Genomic DNA, 23,981 nt, shown 5'->3' on the forward strand with positions numbered 1-23,981 from the left:
TGCTGTGGCCTCTCCCGTTGCGGAGCACAGGCTCCGGACACACAGGCTCCGCGGCCATGGCTCGCGGGCCCAGCCGCTCCGCGGCATGTGGGATCTTCCGGGATCGGGGCACGAACCCGTGTCCCCTGCATCGGCAGGCGGACTCTCAACCACTGCGCCACCAGGGAAGCCCTAGAAATAGATATCTTTATTATGTTTTTCTTTGTTATTTACCTAAAAGTATTGAAAAAAAATTTTGGCTTATAGGTACAATCTGCTGGAGATGACAGAGTGCTTGTAATGGGTGCAACTAACAGGCCACAAGAGCTTGATGAGGCTGTTCTCAGGTAGGGAAATTTATGTAGAAATGCACACATTTATTACGGATGTATTTACTCATGTGTTCATCTGATGTATTTGTTTCCTTCTCTCTCAATTTTAAGACTAAATTCATTATTTTCCTCTCTATATCTATCTTCTGGTCTCTTGTTACCAACTGAAGATTTTGAGGATAGGGCCAACATGATATCAGGAAAACTATTTTTAACTTTATGGTTTTAGGGAAATTACTTATTTCTTCTGGGTTGGATTAAAATATCTTAAAACACCGAAACTGATTTTTACCCTCTTTTAGTGGGCTTCATGAGAAGCTGATAAAGCACAGCTCATGGGAGCCATATGCTCTCTTCTCCTGTGTTTGATCAAATTTATTCCCTTTCTACTGGGAGGACAGTTTGACTCAGCATAAAATTCTTGGATCTCCCGCTCTTTTCCTGAGGAATTTATAACATTGCCCCATTGTTTCTAGGATTGGATGTTGCAGTGTGAAAGTCTGAAGCAAGCCTGCTTTATTCACATTTATGGGTTAATCCAGTAGGGTTAGTGTCTAACCTCCTTTCTAATACTACTGCTACTACTTTTGTAGCCTTTGTTTCTGTGGTGGTTTTTGTTTTCTTTTCTATTGTTTTCCTGATCTCTGCAAACCCATTTTTCATCTTCTGTTGTCTACTTCTTTGAGCCTTTGTATGTCATTTCCTTGAGCCTTTTTATCTCACTGAGCTCTTATTTCATAGGAGCCTTTTTTTTCATCAAATTATTTTATTTCTTGGAAAGATATTTGGTCACAATTTTAATTTGCTTTATGGCAAAATCCTCTTGTGCATGTTCTTCATTTTATCTATTTTATGTTTACTGTATTCTTTCCCCTTTTTGGCACTGTTTTTTAAAATCAGTCTTATGCTTTTGTCTGTTTTGCTTATTAATTTTATTTGAATAAGGGGAGTTTTCTTGGAAAACCCAATTTGGAAGGATATTGTAGAAGAGCTAGAAAAGTAAGGTAGCAAGCATGTATCTTGAGTTGTCCTATGAATACCCTGGACTGGTGGGCAGTCTCCCTGACTCACAACAAAGCCGTACCTGATAAAGAAGTATACGTGTATATAAATAAGCTATTGGGTTGATTTAGTCTTCTTCAACTGAAAAGATTGGTCATTGCAAAACAGCTTGTCATCTTGCCAGACTGACTGATGTCTTCTTACAAAGGTGATGTATCTTTGAGTTTCTTTGTTCAGCCTCATCTTCCTTGCCATTCCCTTGCTACTGACTAGGGTCACATGATCTGCAGAGCCAGTCCTCACATGTTTGCTTAAATATGGGGAGGTTAGTTTTATTATCCCTCAGAGTGTGCTCTCTCTGTTCCCCCTGGAAAACTCTGCTCTGACAGCCATGTCTAAAATTTGCAGTGGCAGGTGCTCTGTATTCACCTTTGTCAGTGTAATTTTCCTGCCCTAGGCATCCCTTCTTCATACATTTTAGTTCTGTAAATGTTATGTAGTTTGTTGATGATGGAGTTCACATTGCTGTTTCTGTTGTCCTTGTTGGTTTTAGTTGTTTTCAGTTTCAAGAAGACAGCAGAGATCTGTTTCTTCAACTTCTTATATCAGATATTTTGTTTTAAAGTGTTACTGCTGTTAAAAAAAATACAAATACATAAATGGTTAATTTAATTCTGACAATATTGAATTAAGGATTTTTAAACATTAACTACAATTTTTAAAAACTTTTTATTGGAGTATATTTGATTTATAATTTTGTGTTAGTTTCAGGTGTACAGCAAAGTGAATCAGTTATACATATATCCACTCTTTTTTCAATTATTTTCCCATATAGGTCATGACAGAGTATTGGGTAGTGTTACCTGTGCTATGCAGTAGGTCCTTATTAGTTATCTATTTTATATATTTAACTAGAATATTTTAAAAGAGTAACTTTTACACCGATAACTACTAAAATGTATTCAAATGCCTTGAGCAATTATATTTAAAGCTTTGTTCTTGTTATGTGCTACTTGAACTGAATTATCTGTAAATTCAAAACTGTATTTCTGAGATTGCTTAAATCCTTTTTTTAGGCGTTTCACCAAACGGGTATATGTGTCTTTGCCAAATGAGGAGGTATGTATCTGTGTTTGAATTTTTTTTAAGGCAGAAACAAGAACTACCATCTTGACAGTATTAAGTCTTCCAGTGCATGGTACAGCTGCATTGGAAAAGTTTGGCGGTTTCTTAAAAAGATAAACAGAAAACTTACTGTAAGACCCCAAAATTTCATTCCTAAGAATCTATCCAAGAGAAATGAAAACATATGTCTACACAGACATGTACAAGAATTTTTATAACAGCATTATAAATAATAGCCAAGAACTACAGAGAATCTAAAATAGTCTTCAGGCTTCCCTGGTGACCTGAATCCACCTGCCAGTGAAGGGGACACAGGTTCGAGCCCTGGTCTGGGAAGATCCCACATGCTGCAGAGCAACTAAGTAGACCCCGTGCTCTGCAACAAGAGAAGCCACCGCAATGAGAAGCCCATGCACCACACAACGAAGAATAGCCCCTGCTCGCCACAACTAGAGAAGGCCCACGCGCAGCAACGAAGACCCAACACAGCCAAAAATAAATAAATAAATAATTTAAAAAAAATCCTTCATCAGTTGGTGAAAGGATATACAAATGTGGTATATCCATTTAATGGAATACTGTTTAGCAATAAAAGGAATGAGCTTACACATACCATAATATGGATGAACCTCAAAAACATTACACTAAGTAAAGATGCCAGATGCAAAAGATTTCCTATCACATGATTCCATTTTTATGAAATGTCTAGAAAAGGCTCATTTCTGGAAACAAAGTAAATAGTGATTAGGTAAGGCTGTGGGTGGAAGTCAGGATTAACTGCAAACAGGCACAAGTGAACTTTTTGGGGTGATAGAAATGTTCTAAAATTGGATTATGGTGATGGTTGCACAATAAACTTATTAAAAGTCATTGAATTATATACTTCAAAAGGGTGAGATTCCATGTTACATGAATTCATATCTCTATAAAACTTTTTTTTTAATTGTGGTGTCTAGCTCAGACCCTTAGCATCCTTGGTAGTAACAGCAGCTACTTTCTTAGTGTTTTATTTGGATTGTTTTTAACTCTTTCAGGAACTCTAAAAAAATTGTTATTTTAACAGATATATGTGTGAGGCTCTAAGAGGTAGAGTGGTTTGTATAAGATCATTCAGCTCCTAAATGAGAGTTGGGATTTGAACCTGACTGACTCCTGGATATTTTATTAAGCCAATTCTATGGACTGATAATTCTTTAATATTTCTTTTCAGACACGACTACTTTTATTAAAAAATCTATTATGTAAACAAGGAAGCCCATTGACCCAAAAAGAACTAGCACAACTTGCTAGGTGAGTAATGTGATTTGGTCTATCTTGCAGTTTTTTTTTTTTTAAGAATTCTTTTTCTGTTTTCTTTAAAGTAAGCTCATGTATGAAATGAGTAATTTATCTATCAGAAAACTTCTTATTGTTTCATTCTCTACTTCCTTTACCTTCTCTCATCTCATTTTCTTATATATATGGTGTCTAAATTTTAGTTTCTAGATCCTCTAGGAGACATGACCTAAACAGCTAATGATGGTAGTATATATTTTTATAAATTTATTAAAAGTTATAAGTGGGGGCCTCCCTGGTGGCGCAGTGGTTGAGAGTCCGCCTGCCGATGCAGGGGATACGGGTTCGTGCCCCGGTCTGGGAGGATCCCATATGCCGCGGGGCGGCTGGGCCCGTGAGCCATGGCCGCTGGGCCTGCGCGTCCGGAGCCTGTGCTCTGCAACGGGAGAGGCCACAACAGTGAGAGGCCCGCATACCGCAAAAAGAAAAAAAAAAAAAAGTTATAAGTGGGGGCCTCCCTGGTGGCGCAGTGGTTGAGAGTCCGCCTGCCGATGCAGGGGATACGGGTTCGTGCCCCGGTCTGGGAGGATCCCATATGCCGCGGAGCGGCTGGGCCCGTGAGCCATGGCCGCTGGGCCTGCGCATCCGGAGCCTGTGCTCCGCAACGGGAGAGGCCACAACAGTGAGAGGCCCGCATACCGCAAAAAGAAAAAAAAAAAAAAAAGTTATAAGTGGTATTAAAGTAATTTTTAATAAATTTATTTTATTTATGTTTGGCTGTGTTGGGTCTTCGTTGCTGCACGTGGGCTTTCTCTAGTTTCGGTGAGTGGGGGCTACTCTTCATCGTGGTGCGTGGGCTTCTCATTGCGGTGGCTTCTCTTGTTGCGGAGCACGGGTTCTAGGCGCGTGGGCTCAGTAGTTGTGGCTCATGGGCTCTAGAGCGCAGACTCAGTAGTTGAGGCTCACAGGCTTAGTTGCCCCGTGGCATGTGGGATCTTCCTGGACCAGGGCTCGAACCTGTGTTCCCTGCATTGGCAGGCAGGTTCTTAACCACTGCACCACCAGGGAAGCCCTGAAGTAATTTTTAAAATGTAAAACATCTCATATCTGCCTACACCAACACATATTTTCACTTAAACTTGTTCTTTTGCTTACACATAATTTTTTTTGTGTGTGTGGTACGCGGGCCTCTCACTGCTGTTGCCTCTCCCATTGCGGAGCACAGGCTCCAGACGTGCAGGCTCAGCGGCCATGGCTCACGGGCCCAGCTGCTCTGCGACATGTGGGATCTTCCCGGACCGGGGCACGAACCTGTGTCCCCTGCATCGGCAGGCAGACTCTCAACCACTGCACCACCAGGGAAGCCCCACATAATATTTTTAAACTTTGACTTCTTCAGCTTTTTTTTATGAGTGGTGTATTAAGCAGAAACTGAATATAGAAGATATACTCATGAATTTTAGTCATTGAAAAAAATCTCATAAAGTAATTTAAAACGTTCAACAAGAATGTGAATAGCTAGTTATGTTGGTAAAAGTCTGAGTTCCCAGATACCTATGAAAATAACAAATTCAGTACTTGGAAATACTGAGATCCTTTGAATTCCAATAAAATATTCTGCTAATAATGTTTGTGCAGTTATTTAACATAGTACATAAGTAAATGCTTTTTTTCTTGTTTTATTTTCCTCTTCCTCTTTGCCTCCCTAGTTCTTAGTTCCCTTTGATAGTGTCTTGGCTGCCCAGGATCTCCACTGTGGCATCCCATTCAGGTGTGCCTCCCTTTGCCAATGTCTTCTATCCCAGACTCTTGCTTCACCCTGTCTGTCCTACATTTAAAGAAATCTTCCTTGATTGGCCCTCATTTCATCAAGGCAGTTCTCTTTGTCAAGATAAAGACTCAGGAACTTATAGAGAAGTAATTGTGGTTATGTGTCAGTTGGCCAGCAATGGCTTATAGATGTTACCTTTCCAAGGCACATATTTACAATTTAATGGAGCCTCCTGGAGATATAGTATACTTTAATCTAAAGGAATGGTTCTAATAATGAAAATTCGAGGCATTATAAGGAACCAGTCAGCTGTTCGTTTTTAGCAAGTAGGCCTTCCTCTGTCCTTCAAATCAAATCACATAGCTGTCTGCTTGATAAAAAAGGCAAGCTAGGTTTTACTCTCTTATTATGTGGAGATTGAAATCTGCAAAGGTGAAAATAAGTTGCTCTTTTTTCTTTCCCATTCTCAGAATGACCGATGGATACTCAGGAAGTGATCTAACAGCTCTGGCAAAAGATGCAGCACTGGGTCCTATCCGAGGTAGGAATACAAAAGCTTGAAGCATTTTCAACTGTTTATTAGACCACTTCAGAAGTTTAAGAAGTCCCTGTTGATATTTTTTATTAGTAAGAAAGTAGTAAAACTATATCAGTGGAAAACTTGATTAAAACTTGATACAAAGTTTCTAGACTTAGGGTCAACAAACCTTTCTGAAAATAGTTTTAGACTCATGGGCCGCATATGTTCTGTTGCATCTTCTTCTCACTCTTCTTCTGACTCCTCCTCCTCCTGCTCCTCCTCCTCTTTTTTTTTTTTTTTCAACAACAAAAAGCTGTGAAACCATTCTTAGCTCACAGACCATACAAAGACAGTCCATGGATCAGTGGACCATGAGCCCTGTTCTGGACAGCAGGTTTTACTTCTTGATAGTAGGTTAGCAGTAGAAAACTCAAGAAAATGAGAACTTTTTAAAGCAAGTGGAAAAGAATAATAAAGGAAGATTTTCTTATCTATTTTTTGGTTCTTTTCATTTCAGTATTCTAGTATTACTTGAAATTAATGTGTGTAAGGAAACATATAAATAGAAGTTTTTACTTTTATCATTATATGTTATCTTTTGAAAAATTGCAGCAAAGTATATCATTCATTGCTCTGTTTTGATTCAAGTAATTTGTTGACCCTGAAATACCACATCTATCATTTTTAGGTTATGTTAGATTAAACTCACTGTGATAATCACTTTAGAGTAGATGTTTTCAGCTACTCTTCCACAGGCAGCATGGGCAGTGGATGGGTGATGCTCTCAGGTATGCACTCAGATTACTGGCTATGGTGGTAAAATTGAACATGGAACATGCAACTTCCAGAACGTATCTCTAACAGTGAAACAGGGTACTGATTAAGAACTGCTGCTTTAGAGAATAATAAATGTAACCTTGAGAATATAGTTTGAAACTCTGGGTAAAGCATTTCAGTCAAGCTTTCTTTCTGCAGGAGGCATGAAATCTTGTTCAGATACTGGACTCAGAGTCAGTAGCTAATGTATAAATCATGTGTATTTTTTAGAATATTTTAGCTGTTATTCTGAAACAAAGTTGTTGGCTTAAAACAACAAATGCCTTTTGTAAAGAACAAGTTGCATTATTTTAAGTTTACTATGAAATTTGTAGAATCTGTTGTTCTTGAGCAATATATAAAGAAATTGAATGCCTTCCTAAGAAGGTATATTATTCTAAGCATTTATAAATTGTATGTGCTCTTAATGTATGGTCTCTTTTTAATATAATGATTTATATTGAACATATACTTTTAGATTATTGTACTTCGTTAGTTTAAAGTTGGCAATCTCTTTTTTGTAAGTGACTTTTATATTTTACAGAACTGAAACCAGAACAAGTGAAGAATATGTCTGCCAGTGAGGTATACTATTTTACAATTATCTTTTTTTCATTCTGGTCCTCTAGATTGTAAAACATATCTTTTGTCTGGATTTTTCTAGTTTATCTGATTAGAAACTAGAAAAAGTTAATTTTGCTTCATTTCAAAATATGGAGGACTGTCCAACTAGTCTCTTATGGTGTCCTTTGGTAATACACAATAAATATACATAATCATTAAGTCATTTTCGGTCAAATCATATTACATAAATACTAAACAGAACAACATTATAGGCAACTTGAGGATTTTATACGTCATGAATATAGCTTGTAACAGGTTAACCCCTTGATGTTCTGTTTTGTTAGTTTTTCAATAATGTTTATGTCTTCCTTCTTATAAAAGCAATAGTTTCCATTGTAATGTAATTCATTACATTTAAAAAATATGGGAGGTCCCGTTATGAGATGCTGAAGCATTTCTTTTGAAAAAAATTGCCAGCAAAATATATTTTGCCATGCAAAATGATCATAACTATGTAACCAGCCAGTTTAAATCAGATGTGAATTATGTAACTTATCTCTCAGAGCTCAGATAGCACCTGAAACATTACTAACCAAAGAGACTTCATTCTTGGAACAGAAGAGAGAATAGAACTCCAGTGGAGTCCAAATGTGAACTGAAAACAAAACAAACAAAAAAAACCAATAAAAAACCCCAGAGGCATGGGCTGGAGGCTGGTGGCTGGCTAGAGGATCTATCTGCACATTACATTGCAGAGAGTCCTGTCCAAGTGTTAACAGTGAACTCTTAACATAGAGAATAAATGTACTTGAGTATGAGTACATTTTGGCAGTCTTTTTTCTTCAAGCTTCCAAGTAAATTTGAGGTTGTCTTCAGGCATCTTGTGCATGGTGCTTAACCAACTACATTACTAAGAAAGCCTTCAGACTTCTTGCAACCACCTTTTTCCATTTCAGCAGTCTAGTTTACCTGGATTGTGTTTGACATGAATGAAGCTTAGGAACAGAGAATTCCACATGTCATATACTTTGGTGTTTAGCTACTATTACCTTAAAAATTCATGTTTAAAGTATAAGTTTCAGGTCCCTTTTATCTGATTCATAATTTTGATTCCACATTTTTCTAATTTTTAAAAATATATTAGCACTGTCTTGAGGTTTTTTTTAATAGTTTAGGTATAATTTATTTACAGTATCCCATCAATATATTATTTTTTTAATGTTCTTATAGCATAAGCCTAATAGTACTTTCCTAACCAAAAGTAAGCACTGTGCATGAATTATTTCTTTTCCACACACCACTCTCCCTACCTTGGACTCAGGACAGATAAACTTGATTTTTCATATATGTACTCTGGCCCCCTAGATTAAAGTTGAGGAAAGGCCCATTGTGTGACATTTTAGGCCTCTCTCTTTGTCCCTTGGACAGACCATATACTGAAATTAAAACTACTGAATGAATTACAAAAAATAACATTACTGGTACCTTTTGTGACCATTCCACTAATTATGTGTAGTCAGGTTACAGTGTTACAGTTTTTGGTTCTACTGTATACTTTCATTCAGTTTAAGTTTATTTTTAACCTAATGATTTTAGTATTAATAATTTGATAATAGCTTTTAGTCATTAGTCCTGGCTTATGAGTTAATATTTATAAAGCACTTTAGAAAGTCTGGCAACAGTGAATACTGTATAGGTATCCATTAAATAATTTTAAAATACATAAATACTAAATAACAGCAATTTATTATAGAGATCAAGGAAATCCATTCTATTTTCTTATTTATGAGATTACAGAAAAACACAAGTAGTTTGGTTTTAAGAATGTGTACTAGAATTTTTTTCAGCTATTCTTTGGTACAATTTTAATAACTGTGTTATCAGGTGCTGGTATATATGCAGAAATTTAGATGAGATATACCTAATTTGCCTTTTATAGTTTATAAGAATAGAAACTCAAATAATTGTGTTGGAATTCTGTGTTTTTAAAAGGTAGTGCTGAAAATCATTGGTTATAAATTCAGAGTATAATGTACTTTGTTTATAAAGCACACAGTTTGTATCTAGTTCAACTTTATTAGTTCTTTTGTTATTTTGTTTTGATAAGACTTCTTTGCTATTTATTTTTCCCTCTTTACTGAACTAGCTACTGGTTGATTTTTCCTGTTATATACATTAGTCTCTTACTAACTTTAAAATATCATATTTTCTATATAACTTTTAAAGGTTATTTTCCATTTACAGTTATTACAAAATATTGGCTATATTCCCCATGTTGTACAATACATCCTTGAGCCTATCTTACACCCGATAGTTTGTACCTCCCACTCCCCCATGCCTACATTGCCCCTCTCGCCCTCTCCCTGCTGGTAACCACTAGTTTGTTCTCTATATCTGCGTCTGCTTCTTTTTTGTTATATTCACTAGTTTGTTGTATTTTTTGAATTCCACATATAAGTGATATCATACAGTATTTGTCTTCCTCTGTCTCAGTTCACTTAGCATAATATCCTCCAAGTCCATACATGTTGCTGCAAATGGCAAAATTTTGTTCTTTTTTATGGCTGAGTAGTATTCCATTGTGTGTATATATGTGTGCATATATATATTTTTTTTATATATATATATACACACACCACATCTTTATCCATTCATCTGTTGATGGACACTTAGGTTGCTTCCATATATTGGCAATTGTAAATAAGGCTGCTATGAACATTGGGGTGCATGTATCTTATCAAATTAGTGTTTTTGTTTTTTTCAGATATATACCCAGGTGTGGAACTGCTGGGTCATATGGTAGTTCTCTTTTTAGTTTTCTGAGAAACCTCCATACTGTTTTCCACAGTGAAATACACATACACACACACCCCGAACTATGAACATAAATTAGAATTTCATCAAAAGCTTTTGAAACCTTAATCTTAATAACAGATATTCAGGAGTATCATAGATAATACTCACATTACATTCATCATTCTGCTAAATTTTGGGCTTTAGGAAGAGCCAGTGTGTGTTTTATAGTTAAATAAGGAGCAAATAGGGGTCATGCAGTGATTATGGTAACAATATATCCTTTTTCATTTTGACAAATTTTTCAGATTAGGCTACAAGTTACAAATGTAGTTGATTTTCTTAATCTATGCTATGTTGATATTAGAGAGGATGTGAAGTAGTTAGATTGGGTTTTATAAGAGTAATAAAAAGAATAATATAGATAAATATCAGTTGCTGAAGTTTTGTCTCCAGTTCTTCTTTAACTTCTTATTTGGGAGCAAAATATACATGTGATGATGCATAAGTGATAATTTTTAATACCGGTCATCTTGTGCCAAACTCCATTTGGCCTTTTGAAAATCCTTAGGTGAAAATTAGGTATTTATTAACTCAGTATTGTTTTATTTTACTTTCTTGAAGCCAATTAAAAATCTTAGAAAATAAGACCAAATTGACATAAAAATGTATTATAAGCAATACTAATATTAGAAAATTTCAGACATAAGCCTCCTTCATGTTGTAGTTAAAGAGCAATATTTCCTTCAAAGTCCTGTGTACATCTTGTAAACTCCTCTTTCCTTTCTGATAAACCTGACATGAATTTAGCTAGAGTGTGTTTGTGGTGAGTGAGACTTGAGAGTGCAAAATTCCGTGAAACTATATGCAGAAAAAAAACTGGAAGGAGATAAGCCAAATAGTTGTTGTATATCTGAACGGTGGAATTGTGAGTGATTCTTTTTTCTGATTGTCTATATTTTGTCAAATTTTCTGTAATGAGTATGTTTTGTTTTTATAATGGGAAAATATTGTGATTTAAAACGTTAATACCTAGGAGCTAAAACGTGAAATGAAAGTATATTGGTATAGCATTTTGGTAGGATTTCTTATATAGCAAACTTGCCTAATATAGAATAATATATAAAATAAGATGATTGGCATGATTTTCTAAGAATACATCTCTATATATTTTAACATTAATAAACAACAGCATCATTACTTTTATCTGTCATTGGGTTAACTATTGCATATGTGTTTATCTATCCTCATGTGTGTTTTTTTTAATCTAGATGAGAAATATTCGATTATCTGACTTCACCGAATCCTTAAAAAAGATAAAACGCAGCGTGAGTCCTCAAACCTTAGAAGCATACATACGCTGGAACAAGGATTTTGGAGATACTACTGTTTAAGCCTGCAGAACGTTTTACTTTCCAAGAGAGAAACATACCATCTTCTATGAATAGTTATCTGCTACAGAAACTCAGCCTAAGTTTACAGGATTTTTCAGTCTTACAATTATTTGTGCACCCCAGAAGATGAACCGTAAAATAAATTTAAATAAAGTATACAATGCAAATGGAATATTTTGTTTAAGGCCTTCTTGCCTTGATGGTCACAGATATCCCGATGGGCACTGTAGTTAGAGCAGAACAAAAACTGATTCTGGTCTTCTTTACCAATATAATCATAATGTAAATAATAATTTGTATATTATGTTGCAGATGAAAGTATTCCAGAGACAGTGAATGGTAGAAGACACAAGAGCCTTTGGTTGTAGAGCCTTTGGTTGTTTGTCTTCTGACATCTTTTCTTAAAATAGTAATTTTTCCTATTTTCCTTTCCTACTGTTGTCTTTACTACACTATGGGTGATTGGAATGCCAAACACTCTGTTTCTTTTTTTTTTCTTTTTACAAATTGTGTGCCAAATGAAACTTTTTCCTATGTAACAGTAGTAGGAAAAAAGTATTTTGAAGGTTTTTTTCTTCTTCATAAATCTACAGACATTAAACAATGTGTCCTTTTCACTTTTTATTTTTCTATTACCTTTCTACCAAACAATTTAGAAAGTAATATGATAGCAACAAAACAAATCTAGTGAAATGGAGGAGAAATTTTGAAGTTTTCAGACACTCTGTCATACAACATGTAGATCAGTCCTCCTGTGACCTGCTGTATTTTTTTTCTAATATATTTGTCAGAAATCTATTGTAGACTGTTAACTTATTCCTAATGGAATTTATTTTCTGTTAGAATTCTAATATTTAAGAAAGCCAATTTTAACTGCTGTAAAAGTGGTTTCTGTGCGAGAAGGGAAGTACTAGGAGCTAAGACATTTCTAATTTATTGCTTATTACTTTCTTACTATTTATAGGATAATTACAAGCCAGTGGATTTACCATGTTTTATTCTTAATAATTATTAATCCCTCCAATGAAACTTTAAAAAAATTACTGAATTTTTATACATTGCATACATTTTATAGGTTTCTTGTGCTCACTTTGTTAACTAAAAAGTTTTAGTCTGTTAATCTGCCTTTTGTTCCCCAAAAATGTACAGTAATTCTGTTTCTTGTTTGTATAAGTATGCCTGGGTTTTTATTATAAAAATGTCATTGTAGGAAGTAGAGACTCATATCATGGCCTTTTAAATACTGTAATAAAGGCAAATAGATATTTGCCCTTAGTTTACTGGTTAAAAGTTTGTTTATAGAAATTTTCTTTGGTGCTTTTATGTAAAATGTCATGGGTGGAAATAATAATTTTATAGTAGTAACAGATATTTTTCATTTAGGAAAAATAGCTTTGGTTTAGAGAGAATATATTAAAGTTAAAAACTTGCCCCCACTAGATAAGAATTTTATAATGAAGACATACATTCTTAACTTTACTCTTTCTCATCTTAAAGATTTATCTAAATATAGATGTATGATTTCTTAAGATCATGTGCTATTTGTAACCATAACTTAAATCATGTTTCTTCTAATCATAGAACTCCCTGGATAATAAAAATAAGGGTTGAGATAAATAGAAAAACAATTTTTTAAACCAGAACCATACATACTTTTAGGTCATGAGTAGTATCTTTCTAAGGTCTCAAACACTAAACCATCCAATATAAAATATTGATAATGACAGATGATGAAATATACACGATGACAAGAATTAGGAACATCCCAAATTAAAACGTTTTCAATAAAGCTCATAAAATTTCATTTTTCCTTTTCATTTAGAAAAAGATTAACATTATTGATACTTGGATAACTGGTTAATCATATTAAAAGTCCGTCTGCTTTAAACTCAACTTTTAAAATATAAATTCCTTTAAAATTATCATAAAATTATCTGCAGTAATTGAATGTAGCTCACTTTTTGGGAGAGGTTTTAGATAACAAAAGACTTCAAATGTTATATAAAAGCCAAATTAATACTGTCATAAACATTGAGTCAGAATTATATTACTGTATGAATATCCATCTGTGTTACTTTAATTTCCTGATGAGGTCTAAAATTGAGCTTAGTGCTACAGAACTATTTTCTTTGACTTAACTATGACCAAGTTTTATTTTAAGCTGTGTTTCTCTCGTGGAAGGGCCATAAACATAGAATAATTATATAGTAGGATGTGTAAGGGATTGGTTTGGTCTTCTTCAATAAAGATAGAAGTTGCTGAGGTTTCCCGAATTAGTATTAGGCTTAGATTGTGACCTTGTAGATTTTGCACTGAGCTCTGTGTCATGTTATTTCGTAAAAGGTAATGTTTAAACATTAAACGTTAGTGTGCTGTTCATGTTAATATGGCAGAGTTTTGTAAACTAAATTAAAACACTGATCTACTGGACTTTGAGCCAAGGGAAAGAATCAATACTATCTTTCCAGATATCTTAAGGGTAAAAGCTTATTCTAGACAGTCTGGCAATTGAGGTTATTAGATTTCCGACTTGCATATACACTTTGTGCTTGGGAAGAATTGGAAGAAAATCAGATACTAGAATTCTAATTTAAGTAAATATACAGCAGTCTTTGTGTATAGTGTAAAATTCATTATATTTTGTACAAAAACTAATTCTTTTGGTAGAATGAACCATTTGCAGTTTGTTTTTGGACTCTGAGTCAGAGGGTTTTCCTTTAAATGCCTGTCTCAGTTTTACTCTGGTCTTTTGTACTTTTCTTCAGAAGAAATGAATTAAAAGGTTCAGCTGCATAAGTGGGTTTTTATCCTAATGGATTGGAAATAAATTATAAACTTTATTTTGCTTTTAATTTTTTTATCTGAAACTTTTTGAGATTTCAGAGGTTGCAGTCTGGTATTGAAGGAATAGCTTTTATTGGACTGACTCTCTTGCCAATAAAAATATAAAGTCTGAACAAAGTATAAAAAGCTGTGATTAGAAGACTCTAGAAAGCAATCAAAAACAGACAAAAACAGCACAAAATCATATACTAGAAGAGATCCACATTAACTAGCTTTTACCATGAGGGCAATTTCCAGCTTGTGCAGTGTGCTTGGAAATAGAATTAAAGCAGAATGTGACAGTCTTGCTGGGCTGTGGAGTCATTTGGGGCTTCTAGGACAGCTTGAAATTAGGAGGGAAATTTTGAAAAGGAGAGAGCTTCAGAGATCTAATCCCCCAAATCTGCTTGCAAATTCTTTTCAAATGCTTGGTGGATTCCAAAATTGTACCTGTGCAGTGTGATATTCAAAGGAACCCAGCAGAAAGCAATAGTTGAGGTCCAAGGAACTGAGTAGTTGTAACAACGGCTGGGCGAATACAGGGCGAATAAGAGGGGTTTAGTAAACACTTCTGGTTTCCCATTGAAACCCAAAACGGGCCGTGGCTTAGGAGGAAGGATGACATCCCAGAACTAAGGGATGTACTTTAGGACTCTGGGCAAAATGGGAAGAAACTCACTGAAACAAAGCTTAAAATCAGGCTTTCACAGGATCAAGGTTATACATTAGTAAGTTAACAGCTAGCCAGAATAAAACATTGTTTGGAAGAAAACAAAATCCAGAGTCTTTATAACATGTCATTCACAAAGTCCAGTACAAAATAAACCTTAAGCATACAAAGAAAAATTATATGATCTGTAATCAACAGAAAATATATAGAAGCAAATACACAGATGACCCTATGTTGGAGTTAACAAAATTATTTTTAACAGCTTTAAAATACATTTAAAAATTTACAGGGGAAAAAATGGTGGATCAATAGATTGGGATTCTTGGCAGAGAAATAGAAGCTGAAAACCAAATGCAAAGTCTGGTGATTAAAAATTAGAATCTGAAATGAAACATATACTGTCTAAATTTAAATAATCACTGGATGGGCTTAACAGTAAACTGGACAAGCAGAGGAAAGAAAAGTGGAAGACAGCCAGTACAATTATCAAACTGAAGCACAGAGAAAAAAAGAAACAGCAGAGATTTGAGACCTGTGGGACAGTATCAGTCTAATGTACAGGTACTTTTGAGGTCCAGAGGAGAGGCAAGGAAGAGAATGGGGCAAGAGAAATATCTGAAGCAGTAATGCCCGAAATTTTCTCAAAATTGTTGGAAAACAACAACTTACAGGTCCAAGAAGTTCAGTGAATTCCAAGCAGAATAAATGCAACAAAGATCACATCTGGGTGCGTAGTATTGCAAAACACACACACATGCACAAAACCAAACCAAATCAAAAAAATCTCAAAAGCAGCCAGAGGGGAAATGACATTACACTTGAATAAACAGTAAAAGTGGTGGCTAACTTAATCAGAAACAATGGAATCCAGGAAATGATGGAATGACATTCTTAAAGTGCAAAAATCATACACTACTATATAAAAAACAGATAAGGCCCTACTGTGTAGCACAGGGAACTATATTCAATATCTTGTAATAACTGGAAAAGAATCTGGAAAATTATATATATATATATATATATATATATATATAAAGAATCACTTTGCTGTATACCTGAAACTAATACAACATTGGAAATCAACTGTACGTCAATTAAAAAAATAATAAAAGTGCAAAAATTAACAAAAGTTAATCTAAAATTTTGTCTACTTAGAGTGTTCAAAATAGTATGACAAAATAAAAGCTACTCCAGGTGTACAAAACCTAAGAGAATTTGTTGTTAGTAGACTGACATTATAGGAAATGCTTTAAGAAATTCTTTAGGCTGGCAGAAAGTAATCCTCCATAGGAATCTGTATCACCAGGAAGGAATTAAGAACTTTGCAAATGATATATATGTCAGTAAATGCAAAAGATAATTTTTTCTTAATTTCTCTGAATATCTATTTGTTGTTGTAAAAAAATTTACAGTGTGGTATTTATAATGTATGGAGAAGTAAAGTAGGTGACAAAGATAGCACAAAGGGTAGGAGAGGGCAGTAAATGGAATTACGTTGAAATAAGGTTATTATATTGTACATAAAGTTGTATAGTATTAATGTAAGGTAGACTAATGAGGATGCATATTATAATCTCTCACCCAGCAAAGGGAACAAGAGTATGGGGCAAAGCCCAGAGGAAACCAAGCACCAGCTTCCAAGAGTCCTCTCCCAGTGGAAATACACAGGATGCACTTAATTCCTCCAGCATCAAGTTATGACAACATGGGTGAAGATGTTAGGCCTAACTGTGTTAGGCACAGTGAACCACTCTCAGGGAATGGTGGGGACCCTCCCCCAAATCCAAGTTCCCAGATGCCAACCAAACTTGCAATCAGGCCTTTCAAAAGATAGCAATCTCAGCCCAGCTATGCTAGCTTCTTTTCCGCACAGTGGTTCAGGGCAGGTTTTGCAGTGGGGAGGAGGGACGCATGGTGGCCCAAAGTGGGGTGTCGTAGACCAAGTGGGGTGAGGAAGGTGTCTACAATAATGGGCAGCTTAGTATGGGGTATTGGGGACAGAGTAAGGAAGTTATTCATATGCACTGGGGCAACCTGGAATGAGGAATAAGTTCTCAAGAATAGAGAGGTGTGTATTGGGGAAAGGTGTCAGCAAAGATGACAAACTGCTTACATGCAGGAGACTTAATCAGACAAGTCAATATATTAACCATAGTGGAGCCATGTTTCTGTCAGAGAAAGGAGTTATGAATACAAAATAAATGAAACCTGTGGGGTTGGGCTGGAATTGGATTTAAGAGTATGAATTCATGATTTAAGATATATAAAAATAGATGAAGAGGGCTTCCCTGGTGGCACAGTGGTTGAGAGTCCACCTGCCGATGCAGGGGACACGGGTTCATGCCCCGGTCCGGGAAGATCCCACATGCCGCGGAGCGGCTGGGCCCATGAGCCATGGCCGCTGAGCCTGTGCGTCTGGAGCCTGTGCTCCGCAACGGGAGAGGCCACAATAGTGAGAGGCCAGCGTACCGCAAAAAAAAGAAAAAAAAAAAAAGTAATTCATTCTCTTAAAAAGGATGTGACATTTAAAGACTTAAATGACAGATATTTATTTTCACAGTTCTGGAAGGTAGGAAATCCAAGATCAAGATGCCTTCCAATTTTGTTTCTGGGGAGAGCTCTCACTGGCTTGTAAATGGCTGTGTCCTCAGTGACAAAGAGCAGGCTCTCTGGTGTCTCTTATGAGGACACTAATCCTATCTTGAGGGTCCCACCCTCATGACCTCATCTAATCCTAATTATCTCCCAAGGACCCCATGTCCAAATACCATCACGTTGTGGCGGTAGGGTTTCAATATACGAATTTTAAGGGGACACAAACATTCGGTGCATAATATCCACTAAAGGAACCAGGGCTCCTTGGTGAAATGGCCAACTCCAGGTTTAGGGCAGAGAAAATACAGGATAACCCAGAATATCTTGTGCCAGAAAAGAAGAAAGTGCTTAAAGAAGGATGAAGATGAATTATTGGTTAGAGGGGCTCCCACTGGACAATTTTGAGCATCTAAAGTAATTATAGTAATGGATTATAACCCATGAGGTAAAATAAGAAACCATGAGCCAATGTGAACATATACATAAACACAAGAATAAATTGAAAGTGTGATTAAGTATGAATACATTCACATAGTTTCAAAGTACAGTTTTTACAGTGGAAAAACTTGACAGATACCACCTTAATCTAGTGATGAAAGTTATTACTGGGCCAAATTTCACATAATAGGTTCAATGAGAAAAATGCAGTACTACTTCTGTGATACTCCTTTCAAAGATTCACAACCTGAATCTATTCCAGGAGCATTCTACAAAATAACTGGAATCTTCAAAATAACTGGCAAATTCGTGAAAGTCAAGTGAAAAACTGAAGAACTGTTCCAGACTGAAGAAGACAAAATAGAATGACAACTAAATGCAACTTGTGATTTAGAACTGGTTCCTTCTCCTATAAAATACCTTATTGGAACAACTGACAAAACTTGAATGGAGTCTAAGGGTTAGATGACAGTAATGTGTCATTGTTAATTTTCTGATTTTGATGGCTGTTACTGTGGTTACATAGAAGTAGGTCCTTGTTTGCAGGGGATACACACTAACATGTTTGGGGGTGATGGGGCAGCAGGTCAACAACTTAACATTTCAAGAAAAACAAAGTTATTTGCACTGTAGTTAAAACTTTTCTGCAACTTTCTCATTGTTTCAAAATCTTTTCAAATAATGTTTGGAGAGGAATTCCCTGGCGGTTCAGTGGTTAGAACTCTGTGCTCTCACTGCCGAGGGCCTGGGTTCAATCCTTAGGGAACTAAAAAAAAATAGACCTCAGGAAACTTCCAAACCATCATCATCATCATCATTTTTGCCGCAAACTGCACGGCTTGTGGGATCTTAGTTTCCCAACCAGGGATGAACCCAGGCCCCCTGCAGTGGAAGCGTGGAGTCCTAACCACTGGACTGCCAGGGAATTCCCTTTCATTTTTATTTAGTTTACAGTTTTGAATCTTTGGTCAATGTTCCCTTAAAAGATGCTGAAATTAAATGGTATATTTTCTACTTTTATTTTTAAACTTTTATTACACAGCAGAGTTATTTAAATCTTTTCTACTCTGCTGACATAAAACATTTTACCCTTTCTGAGGAACAAACAATTGAATTATTTGGTACAGATCTGTGGTCCAGGACATTAAGTATCTAACAAAATCCTAAGTTCTGTAGCAATTTTTTTTGCCTGTCTCCCTGAAGTTTAGGAAAAAGATTTTCCTAACTCCTGGGTTTTGGCTCTAGATTAGAGTTTTCATTTAACTTCTATAAATCTGACTTTTTCTAGTAAGTTTACAATGTGATTTTGATTTTCCTGAGAAAACCCTGAAGAAAAGGTATGTCACTTAGAAGGTCAGGGACAGCTGAAGAGAAAGAGAAAAATGCCAGGAGGGTAGGTTTCAGAAGGTTGCAAAATCTTTCAGAGAGACTGTCGGAGTTAGAATTTTCTTTTGAAGCCTCAGCATACCAATTAACAAAGCTGACTGTTCACCGGTGTTCTGTGTTCTCAGTTTAAAAAATTGATTTTATGTCAAAAGTTCTCGTAATTGTTATTCTATGTTGATTTTTTTCTAATTTACCAATGAAAATGCAAGACTTTGGATTATAAGTAATTTTATATAAGGGGCAGAAGTTCTTCTAGGAGGAGGTGGAGACTTTGACATAGGTAATTTGCAAGAAAGGGAGACCATGGTGGTTGATCGACAATGTGTATTTTGTTAGTGTCACAGATTCTCCAGCCAAGCAGGATGACTAGGAAGAGTCTGTACAATCAATAGTCACAAACTCTACAGATCACTAATCCCAGAATATGGACTAATCAAAGTGATCTTTTTTTGACAAACTGACAGGACAGTGTTCTCATGAAGGTTCTGCAGGATACCTAAGGCAAAGTTTGATCAATCACTTTTTCAACAATTGATCACCAATCCAATGGGACTTCCAATTGTTAGGGCTTAGGGCTGGCTTGTACTGAAGACTTATCAGGTTTATACTGCCATCTGTTTCCTATGGAACACTCCCTTATACATTAAAAATAGATAAAACAATAAAATATAAACAAAACACATGAAACAAGACGTCGTAACATAGACAAACAATAGCAAAAGCAAGAAAGAAGCAGGTTAATGGCAAAAATATATTCAAAACAAAATAAAACATCTAATAACTTCATACAAAGATCTAGGCCTAGTTATAGAATACACCTCCAAACTAAAAGGTCTAGTTATTCAACATAAGAACCTATGTCTGTGGTTCTATTCCTAGTTTGTTGTTTTTTCTGATAGGGGTGTAAGATTTGTCAAATGTTTTTCTGCATCTATTGAGATGATTGTGTGGCATTCGCCCTTTATTAATATGGTGTATTGCATTGTTAATTCTCATATGTTGAACCTGCTTTGCATTCCTGTGAATTCCCACTCACTCATTCATGGTGTATGATTCTTTTTATATTTTGGTGGATTCATTTTGCTATTATTCTGTTGAGGTTTTTTTGCATTTACGTTCATATGGGATGTTGGTCTGTAGTTTTCTTGTGATGTTTTTGTTTAGTTTTGGTATCAGGGTAATTCTGGCTTCATAGAATGAGTAGAGAAGTGTTCCTTTCTCTTCTATTTTTGGGGAACAGTTTGTCAATGATTGGTGCTAATCCTTCTTTAAATGTTTGGTAGACTTCATCGATGAAGCCATCTTTGCCTGGGCTTTTTGTGGAATTTTTTTTTTTAATTTTAAGTTCAATTGCTTGTTATGTCTAATCAGATTTTCTATTTCTTCTTGAGTCATTTTCAGTAGTTTGTGTCTTTATAGAAATTAGTCCATTTCATTTAGGTTATCTAATTTGTTGGTATATAACTTTATAATACTCCCTATGATCCTTATTTCTGTAAGATCAATAGTAATGTCCCCCCTTTCTTACTTGATTTTAGTAATTTTTTTAATTATTATTTTTTAAACTTTAATTAATTTATTTATTTTGGCTGCACTGGGTCTTAGTTTTGGCATGCATATGGGATCTAGTTCCCCAACCAGGGATCAAACCCAGGGCCCCTGCATTGGGAGTGCAGAGTCTTACCCACTGGACCACCAGGGAAGTCCCAATTTTAGTAATTTGAATCTTTTTTTTCTTGGTCTAGGTAAAGCTTTGTCAATTTTGTTGAAAATTTTAAAGAATCAATTTTTGGTTTTGTTTTCTCTTTTTTTTTACATTAATTAATTAATTAATTAATTAATTAATTAATTAATTAATTAATTGTTTTGGCCATGCAGCTTGCCGGATCTTAGTTCCCTGGGCCCCTGCAGTGAAAGCAGAGTCCTAACCACTGTAACCACTGGACCGCCAGGGAATTACCTCTCTATTGTTTTTCCATTCTCTATTTCATTTATTTCCTCTCCAAACTTTATTTCCTTCTTTTTATTTTAATTTTTTGGCCGCACCACACAGCACATGGGACCTTAGCTCCCTGAGCAGGGATCAAACCCGTGCCTCCTGCAGTGGAAGCGCAGAGTCTTAACCACTGGACCACCAGGGAAGCCCTTTTATTTCCTTCTTTTTGCTTGCTTTAAGTTTAGTTTGCTCTTCTTTTTCTAGTTTCTTAAGATGGAAGGTTAGGTTATTGATTTGAGATCCTTCTTTTTTTAATACACGCATTTACAGCTATACATTTCCCTCTAAGGGCTGCTTTTGCTGTATCCAATAAGTTTTGGTATGTTGAGTTTTAATTTTCATTCATCTCAACGTATTTTCTAAGTTCTCTTGTGATTTCTTCTTTGATCCATTGACTAAGAGTATGTTTTTTAAATTTCCACCAGATGGGAGCATCCCAAATTTCCTTCTGTTATGGATTTCTAATTTCATTCCAGTATATTTGGAGAGCATACTTTCTATGATTTTAATCCCTTTAAATTTATTGAAAATTATTTTAACAAATGTTCCATCCTGGGAATGCTCCATATACACCAGAGAAGAATGTGTATTATGCTGCTGTTGGATGGTGTATTCTAGACATATGTTAGGTCTAATAGGTATATAGTGTTGTTCAAGTCTTCTGTTTCATTGTTGGTCTTCTGTCTAGTTGTTTCCTATGATTTTATATCAATTACTCAATTCCCTGAATTAGATTTTTTTCTTCTTAAAATAGCTTGAGAGATTTATTTTTGCTAACTCTAAACCCTGTTATACTCATCAATAAGGAATTCGTTAAATATACTGATATTAAGGCACATGCCTATGATTGAATTCTCTAAGGTCACTAAAACTATATTCTAGAAAATTAAGACATGGGAAAGATGTCACAATACATCCTTACATGAAGTAGGCAGACTATAAATAATATGTACTGTTTGATTCCAGTTTTGTTAAAATAAAAAAGACTGGAAAGAAACTTCAAGAATCAAGAATGGGGACTTCCCTGGTGGCACGGTGGTTAAGACTCTGCACTCCCAATGCAGGGGGCCCGGGTTGGATCCCTGGTCAGGGAACTAGATCCCACATGCAAGCCACAACTAAGAGTTCGCATGCCACAACTAAGGAGCCCACCGGCTGCAACTAAGACCTGGCACAACCAAATAAATAAATATTAAAAAAAAAAAGAATTGAGAATGACTCGCTCAGGGTAACTGAAGCAATAATGTTCTAACTTGCCTTCTTGATTCAAATCCTGTCCAGGATTAGCAAGTACTGAGTAGGTGGTAAGGCTTTAAAACTGTGGTGTACGGAATTCCAGGTCCACCTTTGACTAGGTGTGTTACCTTGGCACACAACTTTCCAAGCAGAGGCTAACAACAGTACCTATATCAAAGGGCTGTTATGAGGATTAAATGAAATGATACATTAAGTTCTTAGTACTTACCACGTAAGTGCTTAATAAATGTTAGCTATTATCTTCCATCTACAGTTCATTCTCCATACCACAGCCAAAATGTAGAAGGTAACTCCGTTGCTAAAACCGTCCACTGGCTTCCGGTCTCACTTAGAAAAAAAAAAAAAAACGATCTCTTTACCCCTAATTAGAAATTCCGACTTGATCTGGCCCGTTTATCACTTAGATCTTCTCTTCGTTTCTTCCCCTCAAGCACAACTCTCCAGACATATTACCTTCTTTCTGACCTTAAAACACCCTTAATTGTTTTACTTAGGTATTTGCATTACTTATTCTGCCTAGAAAAAACTTCACAGAAAGACTTGCCATTTGGAAGTCAAATTTAATGTTCTTAGAGAAGCTTTCTCTGACTACCTCTCTAAATTAGCGACCCAGTTACTCTCTATACCATTACCCTATTTTCTAAATGGCACTACTTACCGATATATTTTAAACATTTCCTTCTCCTACTTGTTTTGTCTCTTCTTACTAGAATATCATTTTCATGAGATCAGTACCTGACACACACATACTCCATATTCAACTTCTGTCGAATGAATTATATTTCGATGTGTTTTATTTTCCTTTTATAAAATAAAATTAATCTTACAGAATTTAAGTAGTATTTTAGGAAGCACAACACAGTAGTCCGTCATTAGTCGGCCTGAGTTCAAATTCAGCTACTACGGCAAGCTAGATGTATGTCTCTGGGCAAGTTTCTTAATCCTGTTTCCTCACTTGAAAAATGGGAATGTAATCTATTTCGTAAGGTATTGCAAAAATTAAATAACACAACATAGGTAAAAGCGCTTCAGGACTCAATGAAACTTTTCTAACATTACAAAGAAACCCTAATTGCTCCTTGACAAAGACCTCAGCGCGTACCTCTGAACCCACACCTCGGCCGGGGCTGAAGAGTCGCTCTAGCCGCCACCTTCGCCTCTGTAGAACGCAGGGGCAGCCGGGAAGGAGGAGCGGGACTATGAGGCCGGTGCACGCACTTCCGCCCCCGCGTCGCTCGCAGCCAA

General features: G+C 35.8%; 1 protein-coding gene and 1 long non-coding RNA gene across 3 annotated transcripts in view; one reads left to right on the forward strand and one right to left on the reverse strand.

Annotated features, from left to right (window-relative positions):
• Positions 1–11,743, forward strand: part of SPAST (spastin) — a 54,613-nt gene extending 42,870 nt beyond the window's left edge. For both annotated transcript variants that reach the window (XM_082642247.1, XM_082642248.1), the window contains exons 12-17: positions 247–326; positions 2,390–2,432; positions 3,649–3,728; positions 5,955–6,025; positions 7,365–7,405; positions 11,449–11,743. In XM_082642247.1, the coding sequence (XP_082498373.1) occupies positions 247–326; positions 2,390–2,432; positions 3,649–3,728; positions 5,955–6,025; positions 7,365–7,405; positions 11,449–11,571 (438 nt within the window). In that variant the 3' untranslated portion in view covers positions 11,572–11,743. The remainder of the gene's footprint in view (positions 1–246; positions 327–2,389; positions 2,433–3,648; positions 3,729–5,954; positions 6,026–7,364; positions 7,406–11,448) is intronic.
• Positions 321–23,920, reverse strand: LOC309815428. Its single transcript, XR_014295877.1, has 3 exons — positions 23,839–23,920; positions 22,945–23,063; positions 321–1,946 (listed from the first exon to the last, which is right to left on the reverse strand). It is a non-coding gene; the product is annotated as an uncharacterized lncRNA (long non-coding RNA).
• Between the last annotated feature and the right edge of the window lie 61 nt (positions 23,921–23,981).

Source organism: Mesoplodon mirus (genome assembly GCF_964341445.2).
Source record: "Mesoplodon mirus genome assembly, chromosome: 14".
In the NCBI taxonomy this organism is placed as follows: Eukaryota; Metazoa; Chordata; class Mammalia; order Artiodactyla; family Ziphiidae; genus Mesoplodon; species Mesoplodon mirus.